General features: G+C 32.7%; 1 protein-coding gene across 3 annotated transcripts in view; it reads left to right on the plus strand.

Moving 5' to 3' along the window:
- Positions 1 to 16,780, plus strand: part of Znf280c (zinc finger protein 280C) — a 62,023-nt gene that overhangs the window by 3,535 nt on the left and 41,708 nt on the right. For all 3 annotated transcript variants that reach the window (XM_046468314.2, XM_046468313.2, XM_046468311.2), the window contains 4 exons: positions 5,206 to 5,252; positions 10,193 to 10,342; positions 13,526 to 13,591; positions 13,691 to 13,827. In XM_046468314.2, the coding sequence (XP_046324270.1) occupies positions 5,222 to 5,252; positions 10,193 to 10,342; positions 13,526 to 13,591; positions 13,691 to 13,827 (384 nt within the window). In that variant the 5' untranslated portion in view covers positions 5,206 to 5,221. The remainder of the gene's footprint in view (positions 1 to 5,205; positions 5,253 to 10,192; positions 10,343 to 13,525; positions 13,592 to 13,690; positions 13,828 to 16,780) is intronic.

Here is a 16,780-nt window from a genome sequence, read left to right on the forward strand (position 1 = left end):
TTACAGTAGACTTTTTATTAAATATCAGATATAATCTACATAAACATAATTATCTGTGACGGTATTTTCTTTCTTTTTTCTTTTGATAATTGGGAATTGAACCCAGAGAGCTTTTTTAATTCTTTTTATTTTTTATTTTGAAACAAGGTCTTGCTAAATTGCTGAGGATCTTGTTAAATTGCTTAGGCTATCCTCGAACTTGTGATTCTCCTGCCTCAGCCTTGAAAGAAGTGGTAGGATTATAAGCATGTACCACGTTGTCCAGCTGAATTTTAATTTTTTTTAGTGGTTATACTCCACTTGTGCTATAACTTCAGATAAAGAATTATGAAGCAAAATAATTCAAAGTACTTTGCAAGAATTATCTCGTATGCTTTAAATTATTCATAGTTGTACTACAAGTAAGGTGCTTCTGTTTTTCTTTTACAGATAGAGAAACTAGGTCTCAAAAAGTTAATTAAGCTTCCTAGATTTGGCAGCCATAAAGTGGTAGACCCAAAATTCCCATTGAGGTTTTTAAGCCCTGTGCTCAGTGCACTTAATTTACACTTTCCCTGTTATTTTTACTCCTATAAAATGTGAATTAATAATACATGCTTCATGTATTATTTTAGGAATTAGTGATTATAGACTATGTTATTAAATTATGTAAAATATTTATTATATAGGTTGCTTTTGAGAGGCCAATAATAGTGCATCAGTCTTTTCCCCAGGTTATGTCTTTTACATGTGCATTGCTCCAAAATTACATTCCTGTAGCTATAGGCCTTAGCCAGAATATAATATAAACATTATTTTTCAGAAAGTAAATTTTATTATAGTGCTCTATCCCAAAAACTAATATAAAAGAACTTCACAAAATATTATGCTAGTGAATTTTAAATTCTAGTTTAAACTAGCTATTTTCTTAAATAGACAAAGAATGAAAAATCAAGACAAAATTGAAAACACAAATAAATTAGGAAAAACAGCAAAATTATTAAAGAAATACCTTCTCAAAATGTATCTGGAATAATTTGCTCAATATAAAAACTTCTTGAGAATATTTCCTTCTTGAATTGTATGTGATTTGTTCCCAAAACCTGGTTTGGAAGTTTGAATTGTTTAAATGCCAGTGAAATTCTCCAAGGAACCAAGGAATAAACAAATATGTCTTGGTTTTGAGTAATGTACTAGTTAATTACTATTATAAGAACATTTTTACAGGCACCCCATACTGAAAATGTTTAAAATAGTCCCAGAGTTCTTACACAACAATAAAACAAAATAAGCACTTGAAACTACAAAATCAATGATATTTCAATCAGTTTTTATGTATTGAATGAATAATATATTTTGCTAAAATAAAGTTACTGCCTATTTATATTGATTTTTTTCATATCTATATCATGAAGATCAAGATTTTCCTATTTCAACCATTTCAATACCTTCATTTCTGTAGCTAAAGATAACTGTAATTTGCTCTTTTAGTGAAGATACAACATTTAGATATTCTGTCCCTTTGTTATTTTATTATTGCCATACCAATAAAAGTAATAGTACTTAGTGACAATGCAGTAGTAAATACAGATAAAAACATCAGTACTAATATTTTGTGGTCAGGCTTAGTTATAAGGTGGTCATCTGGATGATCCCAGGAAACGTTTATGTTAATTTTTTTAGATACACAGCAAAACAAAAACAATTATATTGTTAATAGAGTTCTTTTGTACCATCTGGAGTATATCTTTTCCCCAGCGATCTGTTGACCTTGGTTTAAAAAATGTTGGGATAAACAATTGGTGAATGTATTTTTTACTCTTGAATAAAAATGCTGAAATCTGGTTTGAAGTGAAGTAAACTGAAAATGATTAGTTTTTTTCCTCTCTTAACTGAAACCCCTTAGTTGATAGTTTGCTTCCAATATGACTAGCTTCAGGTGTTTAAATGTTATTAGGACTTAAATGTCTCCATATCTTACCTCTTCGCTTTCTCTACCCCCAAATCTTACAGCTTTACTATTCTCTTTGTTGGCTTCTTAAGTACTCTTTCTGTGCAGAGTGACTCCAATACTCCTAGTCTTAACTGCTACTATCTTATTATTTTAAATACCCTTATTTAAATATAATTTATATGACATACAATTTGCCCATTTAAAGTGTACAACTCAGTGGTTTTCATACAAAGTTCTATAAGCATCACCACAATCAACTTTAGAACATTTTCATCACTCCAGAAAGAAACCCTGTACCAATTAGACCTTGGTAGCCACTACTCTACTCTGTCTCTGTGGATTTAACATTTCTGGACATTTCATTATAAATGAAATCATATAATATCTGGTTTGTTTGACTGGCTTTGTTCAGCTAGTCTAATGTTCTCAACATTCATACATATTGTACATGTGTCAATGTGTCATTCCTTTTTATTCCTAAATATTATTGCATTGTGTAGATGTATCACATTTTATCTATTTGTCAATCTAAGAGTGGTATTGTTTGGTCTTATATCTATGTGTTTAACTGTCTGTTTCCCATAGTAGCTGTACCAGTTCACATTTCTGCCAGCAGTGTATGAGAGTTCCAATTTTATTACATTCTTTTCAATGCTTGTCATTATCTATCTTTTGATTACAGCCATCCCAGTGAGTATGAGGTGATACCTCTTAATTTTTAAAATTTTTGAATTATGTTAATCCATAATTTTAAAAAATTAAAAATATGGTTACATTTTACATGTATAAAAACCAAAGCAGCCTGTAATCCAAGTGACTCAGGAGGCTGAGGCAGGAGGATCACAAGCTCAAAGCCAGCCTCAGCACAGTAGTGAGGCCCTGTCTCTAAATAAAACATAAAACGGGCTGGGGATGTAGCTCAGTAGTAAAGAGCCCCTGGGTTCAATCTCCAGTACAAAAAAAAAAAAAAAACTGAAGCAAAAACCAAAAACTAAATATTATAATTATACATAATACCCCCCAAAATGAATGGGTTGTGTTCAAGAGGTATGTCATTACTTGGAATTCATTTTCTCTCCATAAGAAAAATATATTAAACATGGGTATATTTATTTACCTGAATCAGTAGCTGAAATGGAAAGTTCTTTCCTCCTTTTTGAGAACTCTTAGTTGCAAATGTAGAGACCCTCTGGAGTTGCTATTATTGGAGCTCTAAGATCCCCCACTGCATATTTTTTGCTGAAAATTCCATTTCTCTAACAGCTGACTTAATCCCCCATATTGTTTTTTGCCTTGCCACTACAACTCTAAAGTGATTACTTGAGAGGTTTTTATGGCCTCCAATTCTTCCCCAAAGGAATCTATGAATTTTTTTTGTTTATTTTTTTTTAACTGGAACTAAATATGGCAGTGATCCTTTAGACTTGTGTTGTCTGATGGAAATGTTCTGTGGCTGCACTATCCAATACAGTAGCCACTAGTTAGCTGCTTGTGGCTTTTGAGCAATTGAAATGTGGCTAGAGTAATTAAAGAGCTGAATTTTTTATTTTAATTAATTGAAATTTAAGTAACCACATGTGCCTAGTGGTTACCTCATTGGATAACACAACTTTAAAATGAAGTTATGGTTCAAATAGCATCTGAGGATTTCTGACTTTTTAAAGTATTTATGAATGTACCAATTGAGGCTCCCTGGTGGCTGCTATGGGCCTCAAGACATCTCTGTAGCCACATTCAGTGCATATAACTTATTCATAAACACTATTTACACATTTAGTATTCATTTTAGGGTATTTATACTAATACATATTTATGATAATTTAATAAAAAATATTATTTGAGTCTTGCAGACTTGCACTTATGACCCTTAAAATACATGCTGTGTCCTTCTTTAATGTTAAGCAAGAATTGTCATATATTTATCGAATTGACTTAGGTATTATCTTAATTCTAGTTTAGAGACAAGAACTAATGAAATAGTTGAGTTAGAGACTAAATAGGCCTCAGAAGTAAGGAAATTTATTAAAGGACAAAATTCACTCAGAGTAGAAATTCAGATATTTATGCCAGTAACTTTTTCTGGAGTTAAAGTAATATCTTTTTCTTGGGATTTAGGCCAAGTGATTTGGAATTAGGGAAAGTATACTTTTGCAAATCTGAGGATAAAGACAAATGTAAAGACTGAATTAGCTCTGTTTATCTTGCTACTTTAGATTTCTGATGCCTAGTTTTGATCTTTTCTGTTTTGTAAATGAAAGCTTTTTTTTTAAAAAAAAGAATATTTTGTATGTAGAATATATGATATGTGTATGAGAATTCAGAATACAACTCAAAATAAAATTCTTACTTTAAATAAACCAATTCAAATGGTTTTGGTGTTTAATGTAATAGCTGTTTTAAAAATCCAAATAAGACTGGGGGTGTAGCTTAGTGGCAGAGTGCTTGCCTGGTATGTGTAAGGGCCTAGGTTTGATCCTCGGCACTGAAAACAAAAAAGCCCAAATAATTCTAGACAGATTGTAAACTTCTGAAAAAAAGAACTGTGACTTATTCATCTGTTTTTTTCCCTAGAACTATGACTCATTCTTCTTGGTTGTTTTCCCTTGAACTTAACACATTACACTGAGCACAGAAGGCAATGAGTAATTTTATTAAATGAATTAATCTATGGTGAAATGTAGCCAACTAATTTTCTGTTATTTTCACTAAGAATTAACAAGTAAAAAAAATTATATAAAATGAAAACTTATTTAAATACGTGGGGTTTTTTAGTAACAATAGCATTTTCCCTGAAATGTGAAGAAGAGATAGCAGTTAAATATAAATGTCACTTAGCATTTCAAAATTCAGATTTACAAAACATATTACAGCATAATTACTCATTTTTATATAAAGTTGTCTAAAATTTATTTGTAATTTAATAAAACATTCAGCATTTTATTCAATAAATTTACATTCATTCATGAATGAATCAATTATACAAAGTGAGTTGCATGTGTATGTTAAACATAACCAAATTCTAAAGGTAAGCTTTTATGGGAGAAAAAGATTAGGTACGTGTACATTTAATTAAGCAAAATCCACTCTAATAGTAGGTCTCTATTTTTTAGGGTGAAAACTGAGACCTAACTTGCTACCTTGCCTGATGTCACATGAGTTTGCTGGAGATTGAAATTAGACCCAAAGATTTCTGAATCAAGTTTCATATTTCAGTATTTAGTGTTACTTAAAGTGACTCATAAAATTGATTGATGTCATGTGTTTGTTCTTAGGTGACTCTGCAACTTGATGGATGACGACAACTCTTTTCAACAAAAAAGTAAGTATTGCTGCTGCAGTTGATACTAGTATGCATGACTTTTGTATTGATAACCTTTCTTAAGGAGTAAAGTTGAGAGATAAGTGGGCATATTTTGTTAAAAATAAAAATAGTTAAATGTATTAAAGTAATACATATTAATAGTAAAAATGAATACTATGCAATAAAAATGAAAGTAAAGTAGAAATGAAATGTTTCCTCCTTATTCCCAGAGATAACTTACAGGGTTGGTGTACATAAACCACAAAAAATAAATTATAGACAAAAAATAAATTTCTAAATAAGATCATACTGTACTTGCTATTATGTAACTTCTAAACTTCTTAACAGTACATCTTGACTATATTGACAAGGGCAGCACCTAGTTAAAAAGAATGAGGAAAAACTTTTGTGTCCACATGGTATCACTATAATATCAATGAGTATATAAATGATTTTTAAAAATTATCAGTATATATGAGTCTCCCTCATTTCTTCACATTTGGTTTTGCCTGAGTTTACCAAGTTTCTTAGCCTGTAGATTAAGGGCTTGGTACATATCCAATAGACTACTGAATATTGGAGGAAGTGCAAAGGAACAAAATGTGTTCTTTAATCTGAAGGAGCTTATTTTAGTTGAACATGTACAATTACAACACATTTAAAAACAGTGAGAAATTTGAAATCATACATACTAAACCTTGAATTGCATGACATAGATCGTCGGTATAGTAAGAGGTGGAAGAAAAATAGGTCTAATGGGTTTATTGAGCAAATTATAATTGAACTGAAAGGGCAGGGGATTAATATTTTTTGAGTATCTTGGGTATTTCATGTGGCATTTTCCTGAATTTCTCTTAGCATTTTTTTAGATATTATAGGCATATTAGAAGTAAGGAGAAAGAGGCTCAAGCAGTTTCTCCAGATTCACATGACTAGAAGTAGTACAGTGAAGATTTATGTTATAGTGGTCACCTATTTTCTGGGGGATATGTTCCAAGACCCCCAGCTGATGCCTGAAGCCAAATTGTACCAAACCCTATAACTTAGTGCCTTTTCCATCTTTAAGCACTTACAATGCACTGTGGCTATAACTTTTGCATTTTGAGTTGCAACAGTGAAATTAGCACACATTTCTTTTTTCTTTTTCATAATTTCACAGATTGAAAATTTGTTCTTACCATAGATCTTTGCAAACTTGGTGTACCAATTTTTCTTTCATTGTTAAATCAATAAATTTCACTTGGAGCAATTTCCAGGTTATTTTTGGCATATCCAAATCACCAGCATTATTACTCATGTGCTTGGGGGCTATTATTAAGTAAAATAAGAGTTATTTGAACACAACTAGTGTGTTACCACTGATAACCAAGATTGCTACTAAGTAAGTATAGGCAGATAGTATATATAGTTGTAAATAAATTAAACAAAGGGATGATTCACATTCTAGAAAGAACAGCAGAAAAGTGCAAGAATTTATTATATTCCTTAGAACAGATTGCAATTTAAAACTTATGAATTGTTTATTTCTGGAATTTTCCATTAGTGTTTTCACACCATGGTTGACTACAGGTAACTGAAACTATGGAAAGTAAAATTGTGGATAAGAGGGAACTACTATGTTCAGTTTTATGTCAAGTACATGCTCTTTCCACTGTACTTGAATGATATGGACAGTATAATGTGAGGAGAATGCATATTCTAGGTAGATGAAATAGGAATGAGAGCTCCAAGGAACATAATGAGGGTGGTATTTTCAAATATTCAGAGTATATAAGTGCTAAACCATTAATTATGCTTTTAATTATTTAACTTAGAACATCGTATGTAATGTTTTGAGGTATCATTTAGAAAAGTAGGGGTCAGTTCATAATATTGATTGTATTTGAGAAGATAGGATGGTGATTTTCTTTTAAGGGGATAGATGAAATACTAAGCATTAAACAACTTTATGTTAAGAAATGATTTGTGGACTAAGGCCAAGCACAGTGGTGCATGCCTGTAATCTCAGCTATTCAAGAGGCTGAGGCAAGAGGATTACAAGTTTGAGGCCACCCTCACCAACTTAGCCGAGACCTTGTCTCAAAAAATAAAAGGGACAGAGGATATAGCTTAGTGCTGAAGCACCCCTGGGTTCAATCCCTAGTACCATACACACACACACAAAAAAAAGATTTGTGGGCTGGTGGTATAGCTCAATGGTAAGAGCAATTGCTTTTTAACATCTTTAAAGCCCGGGGTTTTAGCCCAGTGACCACAGGAGAGAGAGTGAGAGAGCATGTGTGAAAGCATATGCACACAAGTACTTTGTGAAATACCTGAATTGAAGGGGAAATTAAAATAAAACAAAATTAAATTTAAAAAAAGATAGCACCAGTTTGTTAAGATTTTTTGTGTGTGTGTGTGTGTGTTGCTATTCCCAAATCATTGCTTATAAATGACTTTTAAAGCATGACCTTAAAAGTCTTAATTTTGGAACAAAAGTTAAAATGACATCATTTTTAATGTTATTTATTACCTTTATAAATTATGACATTTAAAAGATAAATATATCCGTGTATAAGCCAGACTCCTGAAGTTGTTTTATTTATTAGTTGTTTCCCCCATCCATTTCTCACTAAATCACATATATACATGCCCATTGTTATTATTTTAGTTTAGGTTTCCTTCAATACTTTTTAAGCCATAACAGTGAGAATTTCATGTTTCTTACACTTTAGCCCTCTCTCCAACCATTTCTCAGTTATATATAAATTTTTAGTTAAATCATATTCAGTATTTTTATTATGTTGACCATAATAAATATTGTTCACTGATGAGCATAGTACCATGGTATCAATATGTTTTGGATACATTTTCTTTTCTCTTTTTTTCATATCCTGCAATTAAATATTTTTAGCCTTTAAATTTTTGTTAAACTCTATAGCAAAGTCTTTCTACACCCTTCCATAGCCTTTTAACTAGATTTTCTACATGGTAAAACTTGTCAGATAATCTAACAATTTAATATTTAATCTTTTTGCACGAAAGATTGTCAAACCTTCTTGAAATAATGTTCTGCTTTATTTACTGTGAGTGGTTGCTCAGTACTGAACAACTATTGTCCTGATTGTACCAGGATATGGCTCAATGGCAGAGCACTTGCCTAACCTGCTTAAGGCCCTGAGTTCTACCTCCAGAACTGAAAAACAAACAAAAAACTATTTTCCCAGGACTTTCCTTTATTTTTGTATTGTGTTGAATGTAATGTTTTTTGCATACTTCATTTTCCTTCTTCTTAAATCTCATATGTTGGTGGATTCTTCCTGAAGAGGAGAGAATGGTAAATAATTTTTTTGATGTTGCTAGTCTTTATTCTTGATAAAAGAATATCTATCTCATGCTTGATGAAAAGATTAAGTTTAGAAAATTATTTTCCCATGATATTTAAAACCATTATTTTAACTTTATTCTCCTTCCACCCCAGTTTTAGGATATACTTTTATTTCCATCATTCTGAAATTTCATAGGTCCCTCAGAGTATTTTTTCTTGATCTTTGTGCTGCTTGATGGTGGGCCCTTTATTCTTTAGAACTGGGAATTTTTCTTGTATTTTTCTTTGATTCCTTCCCCTCTCCTTTCTCTCTGTTCTTTCGGTGAAGTTTTTATTAGATGAATGTTGTACATTTGAAATTAATTTTATAACAATCTTGGCTTTTCTATTTAATGTATATGTATATTTTGTTTTCAGTTCCACATTTACTCAACTTTGGCATTTGGGTTTTTTGTAATGGATTTTGCTGTGTTATTTTTAATCTTTTCGTGGATTTTATTGTTTATTATATTTTTTCTAAAGATGCTAATTATATTCTCTTTACTGTTTTCTCCATTGTATTATCTCTATTTTCTTTAAGATCTTTTCATGTTGGGGCTGGGGATGTGGCTCAAGCGGTAGCGCGCTCGCCTGGCATTCGTGCGGCCTGGGTTCGATCCTCAGCACCACATACAAACAAAGATGAGTCTGCCGAGAATTAAAAAATAAATATTAAAAAAAAAAAAAGATCTTTTCATGTGGTTTGTTGCTTGGGTCTTTCACATAGTAGGTTTTCTTCACATTTCTGGTGCTCATTGGCAGTCCGTGTGTGTGTGTGTGTGTGTGTGTGTGTGTGTATATTATTTGGTACTAGGGAGTGAATCCAGGGGTGTTTAACCACTGAGACACATCCACAGCCCTTTACTATATTTTATTTAGAAACAGGGTCTCACTTAGTTACTTAGGGCCTCACTAAGTTGCTGAGGCTATACTTCAACTTGTGATCCTCCTGCCTCAGCCTCCTGATCATGCACCACCACTCCCAGCCCATAACCATATTTATGAGTGAACACTAAAATTCTTCCTAAGACCTCTGTGTGCTTAGTCAGAACTTACAGCCTGATGGTATTCACAGTATGTTATTTGCTTAATTTCTTCCAGTGAGAAATGTCTAATGTGTCTTAGTATGGAATAGACTTCATTTAATGTCCTTATTTTCAGTCTAGGGCCTTATCCCTGCTTTGTTCTGTGCTTAGTATTCATGAATCTGTATCAGTGTATTTCCTACCTATTGCTTCATATTTTTAGTTTATCTCCCTTTTGTTAATATAGGTGGATTTTTTTTCAGATAATGATTAGGTACAATCCTTTTGGTAGATATTATCGTATCCTAGTCATATAACAAACTCACTTTGGATTTGATTTTAAAATTTATTGGCTACTGTTCTCTATCATCTATTAACCTAGCCAAGTTTTTTTTTTACTAATTTAGATCTTACAGATTGAGTTCTGAGTTTTTTATTTTTGCTACCATGTACTAATTACAAATATCAATCTAATAATTGCTTTATATATATTAAAGTATATCTTACATAGCATGTTTTGTATTACAAAACCAAGTACTTTTCTTTTTGAAAATAAGAGTTGTTTCTCTCTGCTTGAAAATTAGATAATTCAAAAATGGCAGAACTCTTCATGGAATGTGAAGAAGAAGAGCTGGAACCATGGCAGAAGAAAGTAGAAGAAGCTCGAAATGAAGATGATGATGATGAGCTGATCTTTGTTGGAGAGATATCAAGTTCAAAACCAGCCATTTCAAGTAAGTATTTACTTCAGTGAAATTTCATATAATGTCTGTTGTTTCAAGTGGAAAAACCTTTGGTTGCGTTAATGTACTTGATTTACATGTTCTTTTATTGGAACTGGAGATGAGAAGAAGGGTAAAGGTTAGTAAGAACTTGTGATAATCCTGATGGGGATGTGGTTGGGATGGGAGTAAGGAGGTGAGAGGTTAAAATATCATATGTGAGAAAAAAAATGAATAATTAACTAAGGATTAAAATCACTTGACAACATTATAGGCCTTTTAAGATTAGAATTCCTACTATTTATGGAGACATTATAATTATTATAGTGGGATTCATTATTCACTAATATAATTTAGTCAGTTTTATTCACCAGCACACACCCCCACAGTACTCCTGGTACCCTTCCTCTACTTTGCTTGTCTCCCTCTATTTTAATGAGATTCCTCTCTTCCACCCCTGTTTTTTTTTTCCTTTTTTTCTCTCTAGCTTCCACATATGAGAAGATATTTGACCCTTGGCTTTGAGTGTGGCTTATGTTGCTTAGCATAGTGCTGTCAAGCTTGGAGTGGGACTGTAGCTCAGTGACAGAGCACTTGCCTAGCTTATGTGAGGCACTGGGTTTGATCCTCAGCACCACATAAAAAATAAATAATGTCATGATGGCCATCTACAACTATTAAAAAAATTTTTAAAAAGCTCTATCCATTTTCCTGAAAATGACATAATGTTCTTTAATGGCCGAAAAAAAAATTCTATAGTATATCCACTGTATCCATTCGATTGTTGTTGGATATCTAGATTGGTTTTGTAACTTGGCTTTTGTGAATTGTGCTGCTGCTATAAACATGAGTATGAATGTATTACTGTAGCATGCTGACTTTAATTTTTTGGATAAATATGAAGAGGTATAGCTGGGTCATTCCTATCACTAGGAGATTCCATTTCTCATCTTTTTAGGAACCTCGTACTGATTTTCATAATGGCTATACTAATTTACAATCATATAAGTGTCTTAAGTATTCTTTTCCCCACATCATTGCCAGCATTTGTTATTATTTGTATTCTTGGTGACTGCCATTCTAACTGGAGTGAGATAAAATTTTAGTGTAGTTTTGATTTGCATTCCCCTGATTGCTAGTGATGTTGAACACTTTTTAATATATTTCTTGGCCATTTATGTTTATTCTTTTGAGAAGTGTCTGTTTAGTTTATTTGCCCCATTTATTGATTGGGTTATTTGTGGACTCTTTGGAGGTAATTTTTTGAGTTATTTATATATTCTGGATATTAATTCTATGTCAGAAGAGTAGCTGGCAAAGATTTTCTCCCATTCTATAGGATATCTCTTCATTCTCTTTAAGTGGGAAATGCTAATTATTAATGGAGCCAAGTAGTCTGGATTTTTTCTTTTTCTCCCTTCAGCCCAGATGTACAGAAAATGAAGTATTTGGAATGCTTTGCTTAAAATATCAAAATATACTGAATAAGTTTGTGTTAGTGTGTTATAGTGATTCTCACATATAGGCAACTGACTCATCAAAGTATCATCTTGATTCATGGCTATAAAATGTATAGGCACTGCAAGATTATACAGTCTCTGTTCTGTGTGCCTACATGTGTTATATGTACCTTCTGGCTACACCCATCTTACAGCAAGTCAATTGTAGACGACTATTAATAGCACTGAACTAGAATAGTGTCTCTTCATTTTAAATGATTCTAACAAAAAAGGAATTGGACAACAGTGGAATTTCTTTTCTAAATTATTAACTCAGAATTTAAATGTAAATAAGTTTATTGGTGTTTTATGTATAAATCATAAAATACTTTTAGCAAATGGAGTATGAACCTAAATGTTTATGTAGAAGTACCATAAAGTGCAGGAGGGAAGGTACTAAAAGTTTGTGTTCAGTAGACTCCCAACAGAAAAAAGTAGAGATAACTCTTTTAAGGGAGTGGATACTGGGAATTTACCCCATGGTCAGTTTGCCACTAAGCTGCATACACAGCCCTTTTTATTTTTTATTTTGAGGCAGAATCTCACTGAGTTGCTGAGACTGGCCTTAAACTTGCAATACTCCTGTCTTAGCCCCCCAAGCCTCTGGGATTACAGGCATGTGCTACTGGGCCAGCAGGAATAACTCTTTAATGATTTGAGTAAATACTTATCTTGAAATTTCTGAATGAAAACAATACCAAGTTTTTTGAATCAACAAAGAAATCTATTTTCCTGGGAAAGTTCTGTAGTGATCAAAAAATAACCCTTTGTGTGACACTTTACTTTGTATAATTATTTTGTGAGATTAGTTATTTTCATTTTTGAATGAATATTTTTACTATTCTATTGAACAGTCTTTAATCCTTATAACAAGGGCCTGCAGTTTACAGCCTGCCAGCCAAATCTAACCTGCCTCCTACATTTTTTTTGTTCTTTTTAGTTATAGATTTGGTTCTTTTCTACTAGGAGATGAAAAAGGAAAATTTCCTATTCACATGGGTGCAGTGGCACATGCCTGTAATCCCACTGACTATAGGCTTTGGCAGGAGGATTGCAAATTCAAGGCTAGACTCAACAGTTTAGCAAGTTTAGCAAGTGTTTAGCAAGGCCCTAAGCAACTTATTGAGACACTGTCTCAAAAAGTTAAAAAAAAAATTAAAAGGGCTGGGGCAGTAGCTCACTGGTCAAACACCCTTGGGTTCAATCCCCAGTACCAAAAAGAATTCTTATTTAGAACTCAAGAGTAATGGTACTGTATATACCTATAATATCAGTGACTCAGGAGGCTGATGCTGGAGTATCACAAGTTCTAGGCCAGCCTAAGCAATAGCGAGGTCCTAAGCAACTTAGTGAGACCCTTCTCAAAATATGAAATAAAAAGGGATGAGGATGTGGCTCATTGGTTAAGCAGCCCTAGGTTCAATCCCTGGTACCAAAACAAAAAAGAGTAATGGTACTGAGTAATCAAGAGCTGAGTAATCCAGTCAGCTCACCCCTAATGAAACTTATAGGCATTTAGCAAAGTAAACGTGGCATAGAGATTGAGGAAGGTCTTGTATTTAGTCACAATCTTGTCACCATTAAGGGAAAGAAATATATTTCTGTTATTGGTTATAAATGGATATACTTTTGGAAAAATTTTATTACTTTTATTTCATTAAAATAATGAATTTTAAAATAAATATTATTTTTATAGATATTTTGAACAGAGGTAATTCCAGCTCATCTTCAAAGGGAATGAAAAATGACTCACTCAGTTCAGGTACAGTATTAATGTACTATTTTAACACTAAAGTAAAGTAATTTGACAGAATTGATTATGTAGAAATATATTCAATCTATGGTATAATTTTACATATAGGTATTCCTGGTTTATTCAAGTCTACAAGTCAACACTACAAAGACCCAGCATCAAATCCAGTGACTGCCTTGCCTAGATTTCATCCTGAATCTAAATCTTCACAGAGCTCTGCTATTGTTCAGAATACATCTAAACCTGTAAGTATTTCTGAAAATGCACAATTGGTTCAGAGACATACTAGATACCAAGTTAAAATTATGAACTCTCATAGCTAGTTACCATTCCATTATAAGTATAATTGCCTCAGAAAATGTCACCACTTTTATGATATACTTCAACTAATACCCAGAATAATAACTACAAAACTAATTATCTACCATGTTAATAAATCAGGTAGCTTAAATAGGTATAGTATTGAAAACTATGCAATCTAAATATGAGTTAAAAAGTATAATTAGTAATGAATATTGTATTGTGGCAATTTTACTTAATTTTTTATTGTAGTTGGACACAATACCTTTATTTTATTGATTTATTTTTATGTGGTGCTGAGGATTGAACCCAGTGCTTCCAATATGCTACATCTGAGCCACAACCCCAACCCCTTTATTTTAATTTTTTAAAAAATATTATTTCGCTGGGCACAGTGGCACATGCCTGTGATCCCAGCGGTTGAGGAGGCTGAGACAGGAGAATCACGAGTTCAAAGCCAGCCTCAGCAACTTCGAGGTGCTAAGCAACTTAGTGTGACCCTGTCTCTAAATAAAATACAAAATAGGGCTAAGAATGTGGCTTAGGAGTCAAGTACCCCTGAGTTCAATCCTCGGTACCAAAAAATATATTATTTCATTGATACATAGTTGTACATATTTGGGAGGTATGCGATATTTCAGTACATGCATACAACATGAAGTGATCAAATAAGAACAATTAACATCCATCTCCTTCAACGTTAATCCTTTGTCTGTGTAAGAAGCATTTAAATTCTTTCTTCTAGCTATTTTAAAATGTACAGTGAAATATTTAATAGTCATTTTACTGTACTATAAACACCACTAATTGTGTTTTTTAAAAGATGTGTATATGTCTTTTTTTTAAAGAGAGAGAGAGAGAGAGAGAAATGAATCTTTTTTGTAGATGGACACAACCCAATGCCTTTATTTTTTTTTTTTTTATGAGGTGCTGAGAATCAAACCCAGGTCCCGCCCGTGCTAGGCAAGCGCTCTAGTGCTGAGCCACAATCCCGACCCCTAATTGTGTTTTTATACCAATCTTTGACTATTCCCTCTCCCCACTACCCTTCCCAGCCTCTAATGTTGCTTATTCTTCGGTGAAATCAACTTAAGATCATAAACAGATATTCTTAACTGAGAAAATTATTCCAAAGATTTTTATTCTGAACATACTTTCATTTTTCAGTTTTTTAAACTTAACATAATAGGTAAAGTAATACCATTTAGGGGTCTGTTAATTTATATATATATATATTTATATATTCTTTCTTAGAACATTCCTATGAGGTAGGCACTATTGTCCCATTTTATGATTGAGGAAAGAGGCACAGAGAGGCTAACTGATCCACTCAAGGCCACAGAGCTAGATATGGGATTTTGATCCAAGTTAACACTGAGTTTTAAAAATGTGCCTATTCACAAATCTGTATGTATATTTAAGTATATTCTTTTAAAAATGAAAACATTGCTTAAGGCAATGGTGATGTGCACAGAACCTTGAGGTTTCTGAGACTCTTTAAAGTGTCCAGGAGGTTAAAGCTATTGTCATGACTCTAAGAAACCTGCCTTTTTTACTGTGTTGACATTGTAAAATTCTCCAGGTGATTATATTGTACAGCCAGGGTTAAGAATGATAGATTCAGCTGGGCATGGTAGTACACACCGTAAGCCCAGTGATTCAGGAGGCTGAGACAAAAGGAATGTGAGTTGAAGACCAGCCTCAGCAACTTGGTGAGCCCATAAGCAACTTAGTGAGATCCTTTTCTCAAAAAAAAAAAAAAAAAAAAAAAAAAAAAGTGGCTGGGGACATGGCTCAATGGTTAAGTACCCTGGGGTTCAATCCCTGGTGCAGAGAGAGAAAGAAAGAAAATGATAGATACATATTCTCAAATAAATTGAGAATCCTATTAAGAGTTTTATTTAATTTTTTGAACTATTTTATTCTCTCTGCCCCAACAATGAGGCAGGGAGAGAGATTAGAATCACTTTTAAAGTCAGTGCACTATAGCTTATGGGCAAAGTCTTTGCATTTTGGCAGACCTGGATTCTAATTCCACCTACTTCATCAGCAATAAACTGAGTTGTACTGAGAACCTTATTTAACTGCACTAAGCCTGAGCTTACCTATTTATAAAACAGGAGATTATATAAGGTCTTTATTAATATTATTGTAACAACTACTTAGTATAATACATGTACTACGAGTAAAGCAAGTACAACTGGGCATGGTGGTGCACACCTGTAATCCCAGCAATTTGGGAGGTTTAGGCATGCCTGTAATCCCTGCAAACTTAATGGGATCCTGTCTCAAAATAAAAAGGGCTGGGGGATGTAGCACACTAGTACAGTGCCTCTGGGTTCAAACCCCAGTACTGCCAAAAATGAAAAATAAAAATAAGAAAGAAAAGGAAAGAAAAAAGGCAAATGCATTTTAAATTATTGGTGGCTATTATTTCTGTTGAAAAGATAAATGACTTGAAACTCAGAAGTGAATTTTCCAAAGTTATATAGTTTAAGTAAATAGACAGGTCTTCTAAATCCCAGTATATCACCTCTTCTGGTACCTTTTTGAATCATTATGAGACATAAGAAATTTCTAATTGGAGAATTATTTTAACAAGTTATTTGTCAAATAATGTGTCTGTACTCTGAAATTATGGTACTTAATTGATCATATTTGTCATTTCAGAAACAGTTTAAAATATTAACTTTATTTTGAGAACTTCAGTTAGAGAACTATTTTTGGAAATTGAAATGAATATTTTCCATTTTTAAGTGCAACTATTTAGAGAAAATACCTTTCAGTAAGATTGTGCTTGATTACAATTAAGTATAACCATTATTGTTTTTCTACAATAAATATAAAGGCTTATGCAGAAATCTACCTGTTATGCCTCAAATTCTAGAGATGGAATGG

Source organism: Marmota monax, unplaced genomic scaffold (genome assembly GCF_021218885.2).
Source record: "Marmota monax isolate L192 unplaced genomic scaffold, Marmota_monax_Labrador192_F-V1.1 WCK01_AAM20220418_F8-fsc00054, whole genome shotgun sequence".
Classification (NCBI taxonomy): Eukaryota; Metazoa; Chordata; class Mammalia; order Rodentia; family Sciuridae; genus Marmota; species Marmota monax.